At 47.4% G+C, this 23179-nt stretch overlaps 1 protein-coding gene across 1 annotated transcript in view; it reads right to left on the reverse strand.

Annotated features, from left to right (window-relative positions):
• Positions 1-22837, reverse strand: part of Arhgap17 (Rho GTPase activating protein 17) — an 86274-nt gene extending 63437 nt beyond the window's left edge. The window contains exon 1 of the mRNA XM_051145192.1: positions 22773-22837. Within this exon, the coding sequence (XP_051001149.1) occupies positions 22773-22825 (53 nt within the window). The 5' untranslated portion in view covers positions 22826-22837. The remainder of the gene's footprint in view (positions 1-22772) is intronic.
• Between the last annotated feature and the right edge of the window lie 342 nt (positions 22838-23179).

A 23179-nucleotide genomic window follows, 5' to 3' on the forward strand; every position in this document is an offset into this window, starting at 1 on the left:
ACAAGGTTTTGAATGAAAACAAAAATTCTGACTGTGGCCTACACAATCAGAGGCAGTAGACTGACTCAGGCCTCTCAGCTACCAAGGCATAGTCAAGAGCACAGACCCCCCCCCCCCCCCCCAGCCAATGGTAAGCAGCTATTTCAACAGGCTAGTTAGTCGGCAAAATCACTGGCTGCAATCTATTCACCCGGGAAAACCTTCACAAAGCCCAGAGTAGAGGGTGTTAAACTGAAAGGCTTGAGAACTCAGGATGCCCATATCAAGAGGGCTTCCCATTTAACACCAGATTGCTGATATTAACATTCGGAAAGATCAGGTGCAGGGGGTGGGGGGCCCGGGTGGGTGGTGGTGTGGCTCAGTGACAGAACACTTGTTAGCACATACAATGTCACCATATCTACCCCAGTACCACAGGAAAAAAAAAAGTTAAAAAACTTAACAGGTGACATTGGTATGTTGTCGTTTATAAGAACACAAATAAAATGACAAGAAGCTTTACAGCCCAACCCCTGCTTTCTGAGGGACTCACCGGAGAGAACGACACCAGGTGACCAGCCTGAGCCTCAGAAAGGAACCTCAGCATCACACCAAGTACAAAGTTGGGGTCCTCTCCTATTTTCATGACAGACTCTGCTGCAGACGGCACCACAAACTAATCATATGCTCTAAGAAGCCATCCATCCTTTCAGCCCTCCTTTTATTTGTATTTGCATGACCATTCCCACACAACCTTTAAGAAGCTACAATTAAATAGCCAAAAAGAGACCACCCAAACCTGCTTTGAAAATGCAAACCGTCTCTACAAACACCTCAACAGGCAAGCTCAACCAGGTTTCTACCATGACCATAAGTTGGAAATAGCCTAGAAGGTTCCAAGATGGACACGCTCACAAAATGAAAGGGAAGCCTGTTCACTTGGAAAGTCGGGTGAGGCTGCACGGGAGGGGTGACAGGGAGGATTCTGGGTGTGGAGCACTATAAACCTTCACTCACTTTTTCTAAAGGTCAGGGAACACTTGGTGGATGAAGAACATAGTAGACATTCAAAACAGAAAACTCATTTCAAACACATGGCTTTTTCTCAAAAGGATTCACAGACTGACTTAATGGAAACTGAGTGGTGCTGTGCAGCCGCACTGAATTCAACCACAGCGGCTGTCATGCGCGCTCACACGCCCTCTCATGGTTCCGCCCCTGAATAAATATTTTAGTTCCCTTCCATGAGCCATGAGTAAGAAACGTGGCCCCTGTCCTGACAGACAGTGAGGACTACCCAGGAAAACGACCAATTCTCTTCCAGGAAACAAGCACTCAGCAGTGAAACCCACGGCTCCCTGGGCTCTTTCTGCCGGCACAGCTATCTACTGAGCTATCCATTACTGTGAGGTCCATATGGCCCAGGTGCTCTGTCAGAAATAATTCCATTAAGGCCAAAATAACTCTGTAATGAAGATATTATTATTCTCATCCTGTAGGTGAAGAAACTGAAGCCCTGGGAGGTGATGTGCCAGGTTTCAGCAGCAGGCTCTGAACCTGGGCGCCATCACTGCAGAGACCCTGCTCCTAGCCATCCAATATGCGCCTCAGGGCAGCCTTGAGAGTGATTCTATTACTATGAGACACCCAGGCACAGACAAGCTACTAACTTGCAGAACAGGAGACGTGGCACAGTGGCAGAGTACTTGCCTAGCATATACAAGACCCTAGGTTCAGTTGTCTGTACAGAAAAATAAAAATTCAAAACCACTTGCAGAGAAAATCAGAAAACAGGAGGAACCCTGAACACAGATCCTAGATATGAAGTAACTTCTGAGACCTAATCTAATGGGAGAGCTGGAAATATGAATGTTGGACAATACAAGTGACATGGCTAGTGCCTAAGCTGAGGTTCATGTGTAAAACCCAAAGTTTTAAGTTTTAATTGCTGTGCCTAAGAGATCCTTAAAACAAAATGCTTCTAACCAATAAGCCCCTTGCTCAAGGGCAGACGCTTCCCGAACACTGGAGGCTATTGTTTTATGTTTTCATTCCCCTAAAAGTTTGTTTGACCCAACTGCACTGGACGTACTTGATCACAAGTAGGCCAGAGATATGCAGGCAGGAAGTGCATCAGGATGTATGCTTGCTCCTGATTGGACCTGAAGCCTTAAAGGTGTGCCTCTGTAAGCCTCTGCAAAATGTGATCCTTCCGGCATTTTCTGGGGGCCCCAGAACAGTCCTGGCTAGAGTCCCTCATCCTAACCAGTATTTAATTAAAACTTGCTTCAAATTTGACTCAAAAATTGTGGAGCTGTTCTTTCTCTTGTGATATTCAGGCTTCCCATATGGGGCTGCCAAAGTCAGAGGGCAAGGCGGGGCAACCCAGAGAAACCTCCTATCCTGGCTTTGTCCTGTGCAGAGGTAGGTGCAACAGAGGACCATCAGTTCCTCTAACTAGGCAAAGGAATGCAGAGCCCGACCCTGAGAAACCTGAGACCCTGGGGCTTCGAGCTGTACGGTGCTTATCAGGCAGAGTCTTCTACAGAAGAGCAGGAGGGCAGAGCACTCAGTGCATGGACATAGGCCTGCTAAGTTCTGGGGAAAGGCAGCAAGCCTGGGACACGCACGACCTGCCCACAGGAGACTACACAAAGCAACAACAAAGCCAAGACCCGAACAATACACAGCTGGCAACTGGTCACAAACAACTACAGGGAAAAGCAAAAAACAACCAGAAGGTGCCATTATGACAGTCAATAGAACTAGACTCAGAGACAGCAAACATACTGGCTGAAATTATCATGCAGGAACTTTAAAATAATATGATAAATACACAAAGGGGGTTAGTACAAAGATGGACAAAACACATGAGCCGATGAGGGATCTGGAAATGTACAGGAGTTCTCCCAGCTAAGACACAGGGAGAAAAAGCAGAACCAGGTGCCCAAGATCTACAGGATGCAATCAAAGGTGTATAAATGAGGAGCTAGGGCACCAGGGACAGAAGAAACACATAAAGCCAACACTCAAGAGCTCTCTGAGGCCAGCCTGGCTACAAAGCGAGTCCAGGACAGTCAAGACTACACGAAGAAACCATGTCTCAGGAAAACAAACAAACAAACAAAACAGAAAAGCCAGGAGCCAGGCGGTGGTGGCGCACACCTTTAATCCCAGCACTCAGGAGGAGGCAGAGGCAGGTGGATTGCTGTGAGTTCGAGGCCAGCCTTGTCTACAAAGAGTCCAGGACAGCCAAGGCTACACAGAGAAACTCTGTTCCAAAAAAAAAAAAAAAAAAGAGAGAGAGAGAAAAGAAAAAGAAAATCGAAACGAAATTACATGCCAGGCAGTGGTGGCAGATGCCTTTAATCCCAGCACTTGGGAGGCAGAGGCAGGTGGATCTCCGTGAGTTCAAGGCCAACCTGGTCTACACAGCAAGTTCCAGGACAGCCAAAACTGTTACATAGAGAAACCTGGTCTAGAAAAATGAAAACCAAAACCGAAAACAACAACAACAAAATCTCTAGAATAAACTGAGGAGAGGCTGGAGAGATGCACACTGGCTACAAGCATCTGCTGCACAACCTGAGGAGCAGAGGTCAGATGTTAGCACCCATATAACAAGCTAGGTATCTCATTTGAGCCTGTAACCCCAACTCTGTGTGGGAGCAAAGGAGCATTATGGGACTCCCTGCCTTCCAGCCTAGCAGAGGAAACACAAGGCCAGGTTCAGGGGGAGCCATACCTCACATAGATAGGAGGAAAGTGATAGAGGCCACCTGATGCCATCTTCTGATGGACTGCCCACCCACACATGGTCACACGACAGACAGACCAGTATACACAGACCAACCTTTTGGAATAAAGGAAGGATATTAACATAAAGATCCAACAAGACCAGAGAACCCCATGATATGTGTGTGTGTGTGTGTGTATAGTGTATACACACACATACACATACATATATATATATATATATATATATATGAAAATAGTAGTATAAAAAATGCTGCTAATTAATCCCAGCACTTGGGAGGCAGAGGCAGGCGGATCGCTGTGAGTTCGAGGTCAGCCTGGTCTACAAAGTGAGTCCAGGATGGCCAAGGCTACACAGAGAAACCCTGTCTCGAAAAACCAAAAAAAAAAAAAAAAAAGCTGCTAAAAATCAAAGACATGGAGTAAAATTTAAAAGTAGGCAGAAGGGGGATAGGATATGCAGGGAACAAAGAAAAGATGATGGCTGACTTGGGGACAACAGAACAGCATCCTGAAGTACTAGAGGAAACTGTCACATTTAGAGAGACAAAGGCCAAAAGGCCATCTCCAGGAGGCCCCACCCCACTCCCACTCACCCCCAGAGTGGGGAGGGAAAGGCAGAGGAAGAGAAGCCAGGGCATGCACACTAACGGGGACCTGCTCCGGAGGGAGTGTCCTAGGGAAGGATGGCAAAGGGCTCCTAAGACACACACCAACTCCAGGCAGGCTGAACCCAGACACCCCCACTCCGAAAGTGGGTGTTTCTGCTCCAGGCTGTCACTGTTGATATAGTACTTCCAGCTCCACTGTGCAAGCAGAGATGTAAGGAACAATGAAACAGTTTATCCACTTTCCAGAAGACTTTCCATATGGGACAGCTTTCGAAATATTACCAAGTTTCAAGTCTCAAGACTTGCACTGCTCTGGTCTCTAAGGCCCTGGGATGGAGAAGCTTGGGCTGCTGGGCAGCAGGCTCTTTAGAATTTTAGTGTTTCTCCAACCTGACATGTTGATCTAGGTAATTCCTTCCTGTGGGGGCTGGCCTGAGCACTGGGGAGTATTTCATAGCATCCTGGCCTCTACCCACACAGAAATGAGTGACAATGTGTTCTATTCTCTCCTCCTCCACACTAGTCACATGAAGAATGTCCGCGGATATCCCCAAACATCCCTGGGAGGAGACGGGGGCCATGCTGCCCTCGGCGCTGCAAGCCAGAGATGAGATGTGCCTGTGTGAGGACCAGTGTGTCTTAGTCCAGGTAACTGTTAGGCCCTGGTTATTGAGGTGTGTAAATCCAGGAGCCCTGGATGCAAGAAATGAGAACATAAAAACACTTGCTTTACTTTCTATCCACACTAGACTTCCTCCTCTGAACAGGTAACAATGCGATGGCCTTTAATTTCTGTTAACTCTGCATTCTGCTCAGCTGCCCACTTTATCATTAAAGGCCGGATATAATGGCATTTCTGAAGGTTGTCTAATGTCTTACTGTCCTGATCTGGACAAAGAATGAATGAACAAACTGTACTCAATTTCCTCATCCAGTGACCCACCTCTTAACAGGCACACATGGAACTTTTGCTAAATGGCTTCCACTCCTTCTACCCACCCCCTCAAAAACAAAACAAAACAAAACAAAAAACCAAAACCCAAAAAACAACCAACCAACCAAACAAACAAACAAAAAAACATATTTGAGCAATCACCTTAAACTAATGCTGTAATTCTCTCAACCTGTGGGTCATGATCCCTTTTTTCCACGGGTCATCCAAGACCATGAGAAAGCATAGGTATTTACTATTCATAACAGTAACAAAATTACAGCTATGAAGTAGCAACAAGGATAATTTTATGGTCGGGGTCACCACGACATGAGGAACTATATTAAAAGGTCCCAGCGTCAGGAAGGTGGAGAACCACTGAGCTAGTATGTTCCCAGTGTCCCACATTCCGCTCCTCACTGCGTTTCTGAGGGGAACTTGTAAAGACAGCTTCAATGTACTGTGCAGTTAAAACATGCTACTGTGGTCTTCATACACCTAAAAAAAATTATATATAAAAAAATTGTAGCTGGGAGTGGTGGTTGCACATGTTTAATCCCACCACTGGGGAGGCAGAGGCAGGTAGATTTCTGTGAGTTTGAAGCCAAAATAATCTATATACTGAGTTCCAGGACTGCGAGAACTACATAGGGAGACTATCTCAAAAACAAAAACCCAAAACAAAACAAACAAAAATCAATTCATGACGTCAGTTAATAAATTGGGAGGAGGGGAAGACGGGGCGCAGTGCTTAGCCTCCAGGGTTACTGGGAAAATGCAGCGTTCCAGCATGAGTTATCAGTGTGCTGTTCAAACACAGCATTAGGTTTCTCTTGCAATCATGACAGCATCTTCAAAGGTTCGGGTACAGTGCTGGTCCCCGATCATGCTAAGCAGGAGCTCTCCTTCCCACCAGCCCTCTAGAACCCTGAAGATGGAACCCATCAGAAAGCCCCTACCCCAAGAATGTACTGGCTCTTTATGGTGGGGAATATGTCTAGAGTTAAGCCTGGAGCCACGTCCAGCCACCACCTGAGCAACCATGAGCAAATTGCTTGTATCTCTGTGCCTGTGCTTATTAGAAAATGAAGCAGCCGGGCACGGCAACGCAAGCCTGTAATCCTAGCACTCAGGAAGGCAGAGGCAGGTGGATTTCTGTGACTTTGACGTCAGCCTAGTCTAGAAAATAAATCAAGGACAGCCAAGGATACACAAAGAAACCCTGACTTGAAAAGACAAAAAAAAAAAAAAAAAAAAAGCAAGGAAGAGTACCCACCATACAGAATTGAGAGTCAAAGAGACATATAGGCAAAATGCCTACATCCGAGAAAAAAAAAAGTTTTCTTTAGTTATGACATAAAGTAATAACGACTCTAAATTCTGGAACAGATGTGCCAGGTCTGTGACTTGTGCTCCTGTCTTGCCAGTAAAATGGGATAACACAACCATTTCCCAGGATTTATTGAGTCTAAACAAGCTGGGACATGACTAACATTTGGAACTATATTGACATCTAGTAGTAAAAACCAAGTAAGTATTAGCTATCATTACTGTAGTTGTTTTTTCCAGAAAGTTCCTTCAGGCAACTGTGTGGAAGGTGTAAGAGGGATCCCATATTAGAGGCTGTGTTGGACACTTTTATGTCAACTTGACACAAGCTAGGATCATCTGAGAGAAGGGAACCTCAACTGAGAAAATGTCTCCACAAGATTGGGCCATAGGAAAGTAATATAGGGCATTTTCTTAGTGATAGGTGTGGGAGGGCCCACACCTGGGCAGGTGGTCCTGGGTTCTATAAGAGAGCAGGCTTGAGCAAGCCATGGGGAGCAAGCCAGTAAGCAGCACTCCTCCATGTCCTCTGCATCAGCTCCTGCCTCCAGGTTCCTGCCCTGCTTGAGTTCCTGTCCTGACTTCCTTTGATGATGAACAGTGATGTGGAGGTGTGGGCCAAGTAAACCCTTTCCTCCCCATGTTGCTTTGGTCTTGGTGTTTCATCACAGCAATAGTAAGCCTGACTAAGGCAGAGGCCAAGGAAGAAAATAGCAAAAGCCATAAGAAGACAGGACTCTGGGGAGAAGGGGAGGGCCTATGCGAATAGGCTGGCATTCTGTAGAGGGACAGGAAACTGTTCCAAGTGCGGACTGAGCAGGAACTGTCCCAGTGGTGATGAGCAGGCCTTTGTGAGTGGCAAGTGGGAGCCTAAACAACCACCAAGAGCATCTACTGAATACCTGTTGGATACAGGCAGTCTTCATTCTGAGGAGGTATCTGAAAGACCTGATGGGGTGGAATGAGGTCAGCTCTGAAATGCTGAGGTCCAGGGACCTGCAGACAGGCCAGTGGGCGTGTCCAATGTTCAGAGACACCTGGACCAGAGACGAAGCATGCTGTGGGTATCAGCAGCAACTCTATCTCAGGAGTTTGTTCTGACAGAAGCCTCAGTCACACAAGGAAGATTCACAGCAGGGGATAGAGAAAGAATCCCTGCAGAAGGAAGGGAAGATGCCAGGCCAGAGGTATTAGGAAGCAAAGATGAATGACAGATGGAACGAGAGATGAGGACAAGAACATATGGGGATGTGAGGCTGAGGTGAATAGATGGTGTATGGGAAGGACAGAAGTGTTGGGACCTCAAACCCACGTCAACTGCTTTTTCTTCTGTCTAAAAATGGTATTATTATCACTCCCTTTCTAGTTTCCAGAAACTCATTTAAAGATTTCATTACAGGGCTGGAGAGATGGCTCAGGAGTTAAGAGCACTGACTGCTCTCCCAGAGGACCTGGGTTTATTCCCAGCATCCACAGGACAGCTCATAACCATTTGTAACTCCAGTCTAGGGAATCTGATACCATTTTCTCGCCTCCATGGCCAACAGGCATGTTTGTGGTACAGACACGTATGGAGGCAAAACATTCATACACATAAAATAAAAATAAATAAGCAAACAGGGCAACGGTGATGCATGCCTTTAATCCTAGCACTCGAGAGGCAGAGGCAGGCAGATCTTTGAATTTGAGGCCAGTCTGATCTACAGAGTGTGTTCCAGGACAGCCAGGGCTACACAGAAAAACCCTGTCTTAAAAAAACAAAATAAATAAATAAAAATAAATTCCAATTGGGTTGTGACTCATTCATTAATATAGTATTTGTAGGTGCCTAGGTCCTGTGGATACAAAAATAAGCCGAAAGGTATCAGACGTCAAGATGCAGCCCACTGACAAGAAGTCAATACCAAGAAGCGAGGAGAAAACTTATCAACTGAGAAGACAGAGTTCTATGGAAGGGTGGGGGTGGGGGGAGGCTGAGAAGGCCGAGCAGAGAGCGAGGCAGGGCTTCGGAGGTGGGAGGATAAGGACACACCTGCCAAAATGACAAGAACAGAGCCTGATGGACTCCAGTTTCCTCTGGAAATTGGGAAGGTAATCCAAGGGGAGTGGGTGCGCCTGGGGTAGGGAGGAGCAGCTGTGAGAAAAGTGAAAGTCTGGCAAAGGCACTCAGAAAAGCGGACAGGAACCAGCGCCAAGGACGCGAAGGCAGCGCTAAAGGCCCAGAGTTGCTGGAGGCGGTAAGGTCTGGCAGTGCCGACCTGAACAGTTAGATTGTCTTTCTGAGCTACACCCCGCATCCCAGGAAGAGGAGAGAAGCCAAGTCAGGCATTTTGCAGAGATGAAAGAGGAAGGACAGCTGGAAGGAGCCTTGAAAGTGATGCCCAAGAGGAAATGTGTGACTGACTCAGGTCACACAAGAAGCTCAGAAGGGACGGCCTGTGGTCAGAGTGGACAAGGAATTAGGGTGAAGTTTCTAGAAGTGGCCTCAATCACATTTAGATCCCCACCAGTAGTGTGTGGCACAGCCTTCCCGCCTCCGTGACAGCAGCACACCATTATCTTGCACACAGTTTTGCTGGTAAAAAATTGAATTTTGAAGCTTTGCATTTCTGAAAACAGTGACAGCCAGGCACGGGGGCCACACCTTAATTCCAGCACTGCGCAGGCAGAGATGAACAGAGCTCTGTGAGTATGAGGCCAGCCTGGTCTACACCACCCAGAGCTACACAGCAAGGCCCCATCTCCATGACACAACAAAAAGAGGACAGAAAAAGAAGCCAGTCTCTTCCATTCCTGGGCGTCTTTCTGTGCGTGGCCATGAGCGCTCTGCCTCCTTGCTCACGAGGCCAGTGTTCTTTAAATCAGAGCTCCACGTACAGGGTATCAGCCCTTGGTGGGGCTGCTGGTCTTTTCTAAATAGCATTCAACATAGCATTAATTATGAAACCATGACAAACAAGGTTACTTATCTTGTGGTGTTGAGGACCAAACCTAAGGCCTTGAGCAACTAGGCAAACACTCTTCCTGAAACGTAACTGCTTACATCTAGAGGTTATCTACTATTCTTTTGGATTTTCATGTCATACCATGTACTTTACTTTCTATGATAAACTGCATTTGTTTCTATTAAATTTTTATGATGTTTTTCCCTTATGCTGGGCATTGAACCTGGGGCTTCAAGCATGCTAGGCAACAGCTCTAACCCTGAACTGCTCCTAGCCACTGTGTACAAATCACTGTGGCATATGATGAGGTGAAATGTAATCTGACTGGTCCCCAGTGCTAACTAACCTGTTGTCTCGTCCTTTTTCCTCACTGTCTTGTGATACCTCTTCGTCACACATGCCTTAATCATCCCGAGACTTGCTCCAGTGTGGTGTCAGGAGCCCTCCAAGAACAACACAGAGGCTGACCAGGCCAAGGAGAGCAAGAGAAAGGGGGTAGAGTATGGAGAAAGGGAGTGGGAAGGAGGGAGGATGGAGAGAAAGGAAGGGAGGGGGGAGGATGGAGAGAAAGGAAGGGAGGGAGGGGAAAGGGGGAGAGAGGCGAGGGAAGAAGGGAAAGGGAGAGAGACGGCACAGGAGAGAGTGTGCGCTGGCAGGCTGGAGATCAGCATAGTGGTGCCTCAGGTCCACTATGGGCTCAAGTTCAGCACACTCTCTCTACACCCCGCAGCCCATCTTTAAAAACAACTCAGGCAACTAGCTCTGAAGAAAGCTGACTCTGACGGGAAATAATTTGATGACTATGAATTCTCATCCCGACGAGAACACTTCTGCTTTGGGAGGAGCTCACGTCTAACGCACGCGAGTATGTGTTCTAGAGACTAGTGAGAGAACACGAACCCACACGGGAACAGCGCGGGAGCGTGGAGCTCTGTCTGAGCTTCTCTCAGAGCTTCTGAGTTTGCTGTCCTTGGTGTTCTCATCCGTGCCCTTGATACCTCTAGAGCCTGTGAAGCTACATACGGATCCTTTTGGAAAGTGGGAGGTGTCCTGGCTTAGTACTATCACAACCTCCACCCAAACTCTTCAGCAAAGCTTCCATTCTTAAAGCATGCCCAAAGAGTCAGGCGCCTACAATTAAGTCTGTCGCCTCAACTCGAACACACGAATCCATGCCAAGCCTTCTACCACCGCTCACCTTCCAGTTCCTTGTCGGAAGCGCATCTATTTTCTAGAGTCAGACTAGTAAAACCCCAGCATCCTGGCGGACAGCCACACAGAACAGAGGGCCCATGTAAAACAGACTCGGCCCACCGGACTCTTAGACCATGGTGGTGAGTGCCTGCCACTCAAGCACTGGGAAAGCCGAAGCAGAAGGGCTGCCATGAGTTCTAAAGCCAGCCTGGGCTACATAGTCAATCCCAGGCCACCCAGGGTCATACTGTAAGACATACCCCCCACACCCATTCCTACACACACAAGTCAAAGGAGTACAGTCACCCTCCCTATCTTCCAACTAAAACCTCATATTCCAAGCAGCCAAAGATATAATAAAATTATCAATTGTAACCAGTCAACTATATATTGTGCATTAATATCACCCACACTAACCGATGAAAGTAGTTAGGTCTTCAAGAATAAGAAAACACCTGGAAAGTACAGAAACGTTTGTGGACATAAGAAGAACCACGCCCAGTCTCTCCATTGCCCCAGGACGATCTTCTGCATCTACTAAGTCTCCTTGAGGCTCAGTCCAAAGATTACTAAGCCAGGTATACTAAACCACGCATTCTGGTAAATAAGTTCATTGACTTTTGTACCAAGAGGGCCTAGCACAAAGTAGGTACCCAATAAATATTACTACTAGTTTATTATTTTATTTTCCAGACAAGTTGTCTCTACGTAGCTCAGGCTGCCTGGAATTCACCATCCATCTACTTCTGTCCTAGGATTTAGGCATATACCTCCACACCTGGCACAACTAATATTTTAATGAATGACTTTCCGAACAATGAGTTTTAAGTTTCCCTAGAAGCTAGAAAAGAAGTGCTATCAATATCCCTTTTTAAACAAAAATGGGGGGAGGGGCACACAGGAAACATGATCACATGAAAAGCACTGGGTAACCCCAGATTAAAAATCAGATTACGACCCCCAGTCACTGAGGCAGTGCAGAACTGGCACTCATACATTTACAGGTCCTGAAGCTGTGGGAGGGCCAAGACGACCCAAGAAAGAAGAGCATTAAAAATACAGCAGAGCCAGGTGGTGGCAGTGCACACATTTAATCCCAGCACTCGGGAGGCAGAGGCAGGCGGATCGCTGTGAGTTCGAGGCCAGCCTGGTCTACAAAGAGAGTCCAGAATAGTCAAAGTTACACAGAGAAACTGTGTCTCAAAAAAATCAAAAAACAAAAACAACCAAAGCCAAAGGAAAACAACAACAACAACAAACCCCCCAAAAAAACAAAAACAAAAACACAGCAGGGAGATGAAGAGTCACCTTGTGCCTATTTCAGCAAGGAGCAGCCAGCTGTGACTCGCGTCCTCAGCTCTTCCTGTCCTCCTTCCCCAGCTTGGGCACTGTAGTCCCGTTTCCCCCATCAGTCTGAAGTGTCATCACCTCTCAGCCCAGTGCTGCAGCTTCCTAGCCACTCTCCTAACACATCCTAGCCACACCTGCTCCCAGACTTTGAGCCCGAAGAATCATCTTTACTTTCTCAGACTCCACACCGACCCAAATCTGACTGCGGTCATCTGCAAACCATGATCGCTTCAAATTGGAAAATTAGTGACAGGCTACAAAGAGGCAAAAGCCACAGATACTGCCTGTCTCCCCAAGTAGGCGGTGGTGGTCAAAGACTGTGTATTTTAATCTTGACACAAGGAGTTCGGGGTATCACTGGTACATTAACTATTAGCATCCCGAAGTGCAAACATAATGACAGTATCACCGAGGTCTGAAGAAGAGAGGCGTAAACCTGCTCAAAACAGGTCCACTCACCACTTCATCATGTGTGAGGGAGGAGTCTGCGAGGCCCCACCCACCACTGAAGGACTGTGGGCAGCTAATGGCTGCTAGTGGAGGGTTACCATTCTCTTTGGAGGACACATGCTCATCAGTTAATACGAGGTAAAGAAAATGAGGCACACCAATTCTGACGGTTCTGAAAGCTTTCAAGATCCAAGCCACACTCTACACTGACTGATAGTGCATCCCAAGAGCCAAGTGACCCGAAAGCAAATGTGCTAAAGAGGGCTATTCCCCTGCTAAGCAGACTCAGGCGTCTTTCTGATTTATAAGCCAAAGAAGCCATTAAAATAAAGGACAGAAGAGCCAGGCACAGTGGCACACGCTGTAATTTCAGCACTCAGGGAGGCAGAGGCAGGTGGATCTCTGAGTTTTAGATCTATAGACCCAGTGTGGTCTATAAAGTGAGTCCAGGACAGGCAAGGCTACACAGAGAAACTCTGTCTCAAAGAACTACAAACAAACAAACAAATAAATAATAAAGGACAGAAAATACAGCATCAGGTCCCCTATGGTTCTTTCTGTCCTGTTGCAATTGTGTTGTTGCCTGCTATCCCCACCAGCCTGTCACTATGATGCCCAGGTATTCTGTATCCAGAAGCCCTAACTGAACACGTGTCCCTCCAGGTACATGCCAGAGACCCCGGTGCTACATCCAATAGCCTCAATCCTAGCACCCCCTTATGCAGTGAGTGAATTACTCTGGTGTATTCCCCCAGGTATGGCTGGGTTTGGTTTCCATCAGCCACTTCAGGCCATACATCTGCAAGTATCCAATGACCATGTGCAACCTAAGCTGGTGGGTTTCTAAATGTTTACACCGACAAGTGACAAGTAATTGGAAGACTGTGCATCTCTCAACATTTGTTGATATAAGTATTTGTGTTCACCAGAGTCACTCTTGACTTGTGCCATGACTTATGACTTAAAGCATTTATGAAGCATACGTTTGACTGACTCGTGTGAAAGAATATGGGAAACCCGAGAAGAAATGCTCATCAAACATTAAAGAAGAGATCAAATGGATGGCTAGACCCAAAGGCATCGCTGATAAGGCAGACACCTAAAAAGGAAAACCAGGGGCCTGGAAGAGAGAAACTTCTTAGGATAATCAATATCCAATAACAATACAACCAAACACTTGAAATCAATGAAAGGCTGTGGCTCAGGATCACCAGCCCTTACTGAAAGCAACTAGACACTGCTTCCAGGCCAAACATGCTCTCACTTCATTTGCAGCAATTTGGCTCCAAATGCTCACGATGGTTTCTCATCTGACACAGGATTTGCACACATCTGTCTATCTTCTGGAACTGTTCTTAGCCTCGCACTAGCCCAGAGCAGCCCACGCCACACAATTCCCTGCTGCGTTCCTTAAGCCAGCAAAACTAGCTGGCAGGCAGTCTTCAGTCCAGGTGAAAAGTGAGAGGCTGTCTAAGGTGACAGTAAGGATGGGCGCCCGTTAAGAACAGAAACAGCGGGAGAGGATAAGGAGAGGAAGCTCATGATGCTGACAGCAGCACACAAACATGGAGGAGAAACAAGACAGAAGCCAGGGCCTCACCGGTGCCACACAAGCACTCCACAGGTGAGCTACATCCCCAACCCAGCAAACTCACTGTAAACTCCCTGGGTTCTATGGACCACCCAGGTCACCTTTCTAGTTACACATCCCCACCAGTGCAGTGCGTGACTGTGTTAGTTGCAAAAAGCCTTCTTTGACAAAACAGGATGGATTAGATTCAGCCTGCAGGCAGAAGTCTGGGGATCCTTGGTTTAGAGCAGTTAAGAAAATGAGGCAAATTTAAGGATGGTGGTCATGATAGTTCTATGTCTGCAGCACACTTAGTGAGAGATGTTCAAGACTAAGAGGAACTATCACTTAGGAGTGGAATGATGCCAGGACCACAGCACAAAACTGCAATTCATCACCCAAGAGGTGAGAGTTACGGGGCTGAGGTCACACAGGGGAATGGTTTGAAAAGAGAAGCGACCAACAGCACTCCCTGGTACCAATATAATCGGCCTTCCTCTGTATTCCCATCTGCACATTTAACCAACCTGAGTAAGAAATGTTTAGAGGGAAATTGCTTCCAATCTGAGCAAACTTTTCCTTTACTAGTATTCCCTAAAATTTACAGTATACTATTTGCTTATATAGTATTCACAGTGTGCTGGTGATGGCAGGTGACCTGGATATGATTTAAAGTATGAAGAGCAACTACAATGGCTATATGCAAAAACTGTGACATTCTACATGAGACCTGAGCATCTGAGAACTTTAGCAGCTAGGTTCATCCTAAAGATAGACAGCGACATACACACAAGGAACGTGCAGTGTTACTTAGGACCATCACAGTCCTAGAAAGGTAGGAACAGCATAACACAACCTTCCTTAACTCATCCTTTTTAAAAAGAGGGCTCCTCTCGCCAGGAGTGGTGGCGCACGCCTTTAATTCCAGCACTTGAGAGGCAGAGGCAGGCTGATCTCTGTAAATTCCAGGCCAGCCTTGTCTACAGAGTGAGTTCTAGGACAGCCAAGGCCTTTTCACATAGAAACCCTGTCTCAAAAAAGGAAAAAAAAAGGAGGGGCTCCTCACTTTAAAAAATGTATTTATTTTATATGTATGAACGCTTTGCCTACATGTATGTATGTATGTATGTACATACGTACGTACATACATCATGTGTGTGCAGTGCCCAGAGGCCAGAAAAGGGTACTGGATTCCCTGGAACTAGAGTTAATAGATGCCATGAGCATACATTTTGGTCCGAGGAGCCCAGTTCTCTGGCAGAGCAGCAAGTACTCTTAAGGTGTGCACTATCTCTCCAGCGCCTCTTTTTAAAGGAGGGCTTCCATTCCCTTTTCAAAGGTCAAAAACTTTAAGTTCACCTGGTAGATTAAAAGGAAAACATCCAATTGGCTAGAAAGTAAGGCAGTTCTAAAATAAAATAACCACCAGCATTTCTTGTTTTCTTACTATGAGGTATTGTATATGAAAAAATAGCATATATGTAAAAAAAAAATAACAAATAATGACAAGACAAATTAGCCAACTACAAGAAGTAACTTGCTACTACTACCACTGACGACGTCTCATGCCACAAGTATTAGTCTCTAAGCTAGAGGTCAAAGCAGACAGCCCAAGGCCAGATAAAGTTTGCGGATATGTTTTCCTTGGCCTACATGGATGGAATTCTTTTTTTTTTTTTTTTTCCTCTTTAGTCACTAAAATGAATCATAACCCTTTGCAGGAAAATCGGCATTCTGGGGCATCATTAAAAATGGGAGTTATGAAGGGGCCTGGAGAGACGGTCCAGCTGGTCAGAACACTTGCTGAGCTAGCCGAGGAGCGGGGCTTGGTTCCCAGAACCCACACGGCGCCTCACAGCCACCTGTAACTCCAGGTCCAGGGCATCTGATCCTTTTCTAACCTCTGCAGGCTTGTGCATGCATGTGGTGCACACACATATGCACAGGCTCACACACAATACATGTATGTATGTCCTTCTTTAAAAAAGAGAGCTGTGGCTAAACAAAGAGGCTAGAGCTGAAAAGTAACCATCCCCTTTAAATGGCCGAGTGTTCACTAGTCCCCACCATTCCTCATCCTCACACCCTCCTCTCACCTCAGTTCTTTATTTTATCTGTCCTGGCACTTGGCGTTTGTGATCTCTGCTCATACACAATTAATTGTAGTTCCCAATCGCGTGGAGTACGAGAGACATTAGTTGAAATTAAAGACTTACAGATATTTGAATAGGCACACTACTACAACTGAAAGATTCACAGCCCTTCTCATTTGGAGAGGGGTCAAAAAGAAGACTAAGGCTGAAACTTACTGTACACATTTGCAAGCCACTGACTGTAAACTCGGCCTGTGACGACAAGAAGGTCCCATGGGCAGCTACACTGTTATGTACCCTTTGGGGGTAATTATGGGCACACGTTTTGCTGCAGAAATGACATCCTGGGACTGAAGCGGTCACCCAGGCTCAGCTGGAGGCCACCTATGACACCAGCACATACACACACCGCTTCCACAGAACCCGAAAAGCTCTGAATTCTGAAACCCACCTGGAGCTGACATGGGGGCATACCAGCCATCACAGCACTTGGGAGGCTGAGGCAGGAAGATCAAGAGTTCAAAGCCTCCCTGGCCTATACAACAAGACCTCTTTGTCAAAAAACAAACAAACAAACAAACAAACAAACAAAAAACCCCAAGGTCTCAAGGGTTTCACATCTGGAACCATGGCCCCTTCTGCCTTCAGGAAATTACCTGCAGAGTAGATGGAGTATAATAACTTATTTTCATGGCTTTTAACTTAGTTACCATGGTATCCACCTACATTTGAGAAACAGAAACAGAATGATACATAAAAAGTATTCCATAGTCTGCCATGGTGCACCCTCCATTACAACTGCAAACCATGGAGGGTTCTCCCCAGCACCAGGAACTTCCGTCATAGGGTGATTCATAACAGGGTCCCATGATGCCTTCATAAATAAAGAGGATGCTAGGTGACCACATCCTTCTGTAGTTGCTTTTTTACTTCCCCAGGGGAAAGGGGAGGATTTTCATATACCTGTAAATAAGCTGTTTGGCATTCTAGAATTCCACAACCTGCAACCCACCGGAGGTGGCCTCAGATGATCTAACTAAGAAGATGCCCAGATGAGGATCTTTTCCCTGTCCTGTGGGAAGCCACTGGCTTGGTACCGAGCCTTCCTGGGTGCCCTGTTCAGAGATCTCCAGGGAGAAGTAGAGCGGAACCCAAGGTGAGGGAAGAAGCCGGTAAGTCAGTGAGGAGTACAGGCTGTGACTGTAGGCAAAGCAAGGAGCTGGTATGCGGCAGGCATGCACGGGAAGAGCTGCCTCAGAGGACTTTTATACAACACGGTACTGGGGACCACTGTGAGACCAGCAGGTAGCCATCCGTGTACCCTGGATGAAAATCCCAGCTGCTGTAATGGACAGCTACCTCCGCGCCTGGAGAGATCCTTAGATCTCAATGATCAGGAAGACGTCAGCAAGAAATATGAAAAGCTAAAACCCATCAGCCACGGGTACACACACAGGGAGCTGATGCCCACCCACCCCAATGGGAAAGCTGTCGCTTGCTTCAAGGCCTGTACTAGACAGGGATTATCAAATCCTGACAGAACTTCCAAGATTCTTCTAGAAGAAGCATGAGATCCATATTTTTTCAGATGAAAAGTACTATTTTTTTTTTAAGTAATAATAAATGAGTAAGCAGTGAATAAAGCAAACAGAATACATCTACGGCCCGCAAGCCTAGTCTGCCACCTTTGGCTGCGACCATTCACATATCCAGATATTAAAGAGGACTGAGTCGGGTTTCTAAACTTCGGCACTAATGTGGCCGGTGCTGCACAATGCTCCGTTGTTAGCACTGTTCAGGAGGACCCATGCCAACAAAAGATGCCAGCAGCAACTCCTGCCCCACCTACCCAAGTCACGACCGGCAAGAAGAGTGGAATGTGGCTCAGTGGTAGAGCCCTTGTCCTAAGCAAAGACTCTAAAAGCCTCCAGTGTCCCCTGAGGAAACAGCCTCAGTTAGGAGCCACTGAGTTACAGCACCAGGCAACTCACAGCATCCAAGACTTGATGGCAGAAGCACTGAAGATGAATAAAGCAACATACGTTAAAACTTCAACATTACAAACCTGGTTTGTATGCACAACTCCGTCATGTGTCAGCCCTGTGACCTCTCTGATCTCTGGCTTCCTTGTTGTTAAACCAGGAACAAGCACCACCACCCCAGAGCCGCTGGGAGAATGCAGTGAGTCCCTCATGAGAAGTGCATTAGCTCAATGATCACGGAAGATATGTAGGGCGTTTGTTCATAAACATGGCACCTTTCCTGGTAAAGGGCGCCTGAGACTGCGGTCAGAAGGACGTGGGCTGCAGAGGCAGAAGGCCCGCACCACGCCTGGTGTGGGTCACCTAGCAGTAGTTGTGCCAACCTGGTAGCTGCCATGGGGTGAGAACCAGGCCAGGTGGCGAGGCACAGCCTTTGGTAAGGCACTCCGCCGTAGAAAGGTAGAAATGATTAAAGATCTCAGCATGTAAAAATGAGCTCCCCAACAAAGCCAGAGAAGCAACCATGCCATGGCATCAGGTAAAGAAGGAACAAGGAAGAGGTAACTTCCAGGTTCTCTGAGATAAGCAGTTGCCAACACAGACCCACAGACCACATCTGGCCTCAAAAAAAACCAAAATGTGTGTAGTAATGTAATACCACCGTGATTAACTTGAGTTAAATATCATCTAATGTTCACCAAAATGTACGTTTTAGGCAACTGCCTGAGAACCCTAGAGGCTGGGACCCACATTCCCACAGATAACCCCTTAGTAGAACATGGCCCCCCCGCAGGCTCTCTGCAGTCCTTCTCCGGCCCTGGCCACACCTGAGTTACCAAATGAAAGCGTTCAGACCAACTCCTGTCAGGGCGACTCTGGCAGCGATGGACTCCTAGCTACAGTTCTCCCGTTCCTCTCATGCATCTCCTAACCTCATACCTCTTAGCCTCCTGTAGAGAAAGCCTCCTCTACTCGAGACAGCATTCTCCCACAGCCTCCCCCTGACCCGTGGTGCACCATCTGCCTCACACTAAGAGTTTTCAAGAGAGTGCCTCTCCTTTTCCACAGCGAGACTGCAAAGGCTCGACAGGGCTTTTCTCGCTTGCCTAATCAGTGCCTGCCCGGTCTCCTTCTGCCGGTAATAGCACCCCAGTCTACCTTGGGAAACAGCACTCCTCCACTCTCTGTTTGGGTGGGGTTGAGCCCCTTCCCAGGAAAGGCATGTGACCCAGAAACAGAGCCAATCCCGGGACTTTGGCCACAGTCACAAAGTATTCTTTTCCTCTGAGACTTGTACTGAGGATACCGGAAGTCTGTGAACACAGCCTGTCTAAAGAGTGAACCCTCCTGGATGCCCCCAAATCCAGCACTGGGATGGCTGGGGCAGGAGGACTGGAAACTCTGGGCTATGCAGTGAGACCCTCTCAAGCAAAAGCTGTGCTATACGCAGACTCCTGCCCCAAGCCAATGAACTCCTTTCTGCTCAGGCACCTAGAACTGTATTTTTTTTTTTTTTTTCATTATCAGAAAAGACCTAATTCTTGCAAGAATATCTGAAAAGAGTACTTGGAGGTGGAAGGAAAACAAAAGGCTCTGCTCACATCTCCTGCAAGCGGCTCTTGTGACCTCCATGCAGCAGCAACAGGCTCTCCTCTGTGCACCTGCCTCCCTCCTGGAAGCACTTATCTTCCGTTTATAATTACTTGGGGCTTGCCTATCTCTTCCATATCTCTGCTGAGCAGCCCCGGGGCAGAAACCTTGTATTTATCTTTGATTCTTTAATATCGCACAGCGATGCACAGCGAGGCCTTGGGGTTCACTGATGATCTGACTCAACACGAAGCAGGGAGACAAAAACAACCGTCCTCACTACTCTTCCCTAGGGCACCCACAGCGTGAGGCCACCCAAGTCCCCACAGACTCATCCATCCTCTGCGCACACACTGTATCATGATAGCTCATTCTTTCTAGGCGTTACTAATCCTCCACCAAGTGGGCTTCCCACAAGCATTCCATCCTACAGGAATACCTCACTGCACCATACTACTTAAGAATTCTACAAACTGATACACTGATAACGGTGGGCAATCACACATATAAATTCCTTCTCTATCCAGATCACTGCTGGGAAAAAAAATCTGTGCTAGAAAAGCATTCATCTTTGCTCAAATACACCCACAGTCTGTTCCTGGTGCCAACATCTGGCTCCATTCAATAACAATTCTCGGCTCTGTCCTCTGTTTTTCTTTCTACCTCTAAGGTTAAACAGGGGGAAAACACACACACAGAGAGAGAGAGAGAGAGACAGACAGACAGACAGACAGACACGCAGAGAGAGACAGACAGACAGACAGACACGCAGAGAGAGAGAGACAGAGAGACAGACAGACACAGAGAGAGAGAGACAGACAGACAGACACGCAGAGAGAGAGAGAGAGAGAGACAGACAGACACGCAGAGAGAGAGAGACAGACAGACAGACAGACACGCAGAGAGAGAGAGAGAGAGAGAAAGAGACAGACAGAGAGAGACAGACAGACAGACACAGAGAGAGAGAGAGACAGAGAGAAAGAGAGTGATATCTAGGAAACCAACAGCAAAGAGCAACAGGTTTTCTCCCCAAGAAAAACAAATGTTCTGACTTTAGTCTCAGAACTGCCACACCCTTACAGCTCAGTAATAGCTGCAGCTTCCACTGGCATCTAGCAATAAAGATTTTCAAACAGAGTCAAAGGTCAGGGCCAGAATTACTGTCCCAGTATGAATCACCACTGCTCTATCCTGTTCATATTTTCCCATACTTAATCCCATAGCACCCGGCAATGTAGTAAGAGCTAGGATCCTGGAATTAATGATTTTAGCAGGTCATTGATCATGGCATAGGTCACAGATCTTGGGAATCAAAGACAAATAGGAAAGATGCTCAGAGCGCTCAGCTGAACAGCCAACAGGAGCAGGTAAAAGAGACAGGTTCGATTATAGAAAGCAGGTAGCACATGGCATCATGACAGTGCCCGTCTGGGACATTAAGGATCCTCTAAGGACACAGTGACTATCACTGAGAGACCTGAAAAATGAAAGAGAGCTACCTATCAGCTAGCTGTGGTAGAAGAGGCCTCTGGGATTTCCAGGAAGAGGATAACCCGTAAAGAACATACGCCTCTGGTGGAAACTGAAAGTGGGCAAGTGTGGCTGGAATGTAAAAGGCAGGAAGGGAGCCTAAGGGGCAGCAGGAGCCCTCAGAACCCTAAGCAGCTTTCAAGAGAGAAAGTTCTAAGAAATTTGAATACGAAGAGCAACTGTCCCTTGTTCCACACAATACAAAACCTAATAAACAACAAAAAACAATCTAACTAAGTTGGTCTTCACTAAGTTTTGATTCTGCCGTGCATACTACTGAGAACTCTGAAAGGGGTACAAAACTCACAAGAAAGTATTATTTCTCATCATGTTTCTTGTTCGAGCCATTGGGGTAACTCGCCTTGATCTTCCTCTTTCTTTAATTCTACAAGCAACAGAAAAGTAGGCATGTCTGGGCTCAAGGGGCAGGAACTGAATCTGCACAAAGGATAATGCACACCAAGATTACATGATGGGGATTTTTTAAAAAAGAGACTCAACAACAAAACTTAGCAAAAAGTTGAGGGAAATGAAACACCCGTAAAAAGCAAATTTAGAAAACCCAAGAGGAAGTAAAAGTATTTTCCTATACATAAAAAAAGAAGTGTCTCTCCTGCTTTAACCAAACCAAACTCCCCTTAACTGCTAAGGGAGGTGGGGGAGGGAAAGGGCGAGAGCTGTGAAAAAAATTCATGTATCTCCGTGCAGAATGAACAGCAAGTTGGTTCAGTACAGCTATCCACCCTGCAAGACCTTGAAATGTTTGTTCCAGATAGCACAGCACATGACAACAGCCTCCCAAAGCTCTATAAACCACAAATCGCTGTTTTTCTACAGCCTACTCAACTACAGCCCTTCCTGTATTCTTTCCTTAACAAGAAAAGAGAAAAATGTTTCTTATCAAGCACTCATACGGTATCAAAGAAACACAAGGTAAGGAAAAGACATCCTTTTCCCTTTCCAAACTTCTAAACGTCAAGTACTTGCAGCAAGTACCCAACAGCCTGGATTTTGAGACAGCACGTCTTGATTCTTCACGGGGGGCGCTGGTGTGGGGCGGAGGGGGATGAACTTAACTGGGCAAACCACACTAGCCTAACACCCCTTCACTGCCTTGCGACCAGTATGCTCTTTCTGGAAGGAAGGCTGCAACAGCGGAGAACGCCGCCCCCAAAGCTGTGCGTCTGGCAGTGCGTTAAGCACACAAGTTTGCGGAGTTTTCGCACCAGGCGGCGAGCTCGGTCTGGCGGGGACGAGAAACGGGAAAGGCTCGCGTGGGTCCCCCAAAGGCGATGCTCCCCAGGGCAGGACAATGGGCAGAGCCCAAGCCGCAGCTTGGCGCAGACCCCCGCCCCGCTGGCCCAGGCCCGGCCGCGCCCGGCTCTCCCTGTTCCCCGGCTCCTCGCGCGCAGGACCGGCCCGCCCCCCGCGCGCCCCCCGCCGGCGCGCCCCGCGCACTCGCCTGCCGACAGTCTGGTTGGCCAGCTGCTTCATGCGGTTGAATTGCTTCTTCATGGCGGCGGAGGCGGCGGCGGCGGCGGCGGCGGCCTGCGGGGCTCGGGACGGGAAGAGCTGGGGACCTTCTGGCGGTTCCTACCTACATCGCTTCCCGGCCCCGGAGGCGGCGACGGAGGCTACAATTCGGCCCCGCCCTCGTCGCGTCACTTCCAGCGCCGAGGCTGGCCCTTACCACGAGTAGAGCCGAGCCGAGCCGAACGAGGCCGAAACCAGAGAGGTGGAGTCGAACAGGTGCGGACGAAACCAAGATGGGTGGAGTTAAGCCACTCTGGGCGGGGACCAGAGAGGCCCTGCGGAGGTCGGTAGAGCGGAGCCGAATAGGTCCGAAACCAGATAGGTGGAGCCGAGCTG

This window comes from Acomys russatus, chromosome 5 (assembly GCF_903995435.1).
Source record: "Acomys russatus chromosome 5, mAcoRus1.1, whole genome shotgun sequence".
NCBI lineage: Eukaryota > Metazoa > Chordata > Mammalia > Rodentia > Muridae > Acomys > Acomys russatus.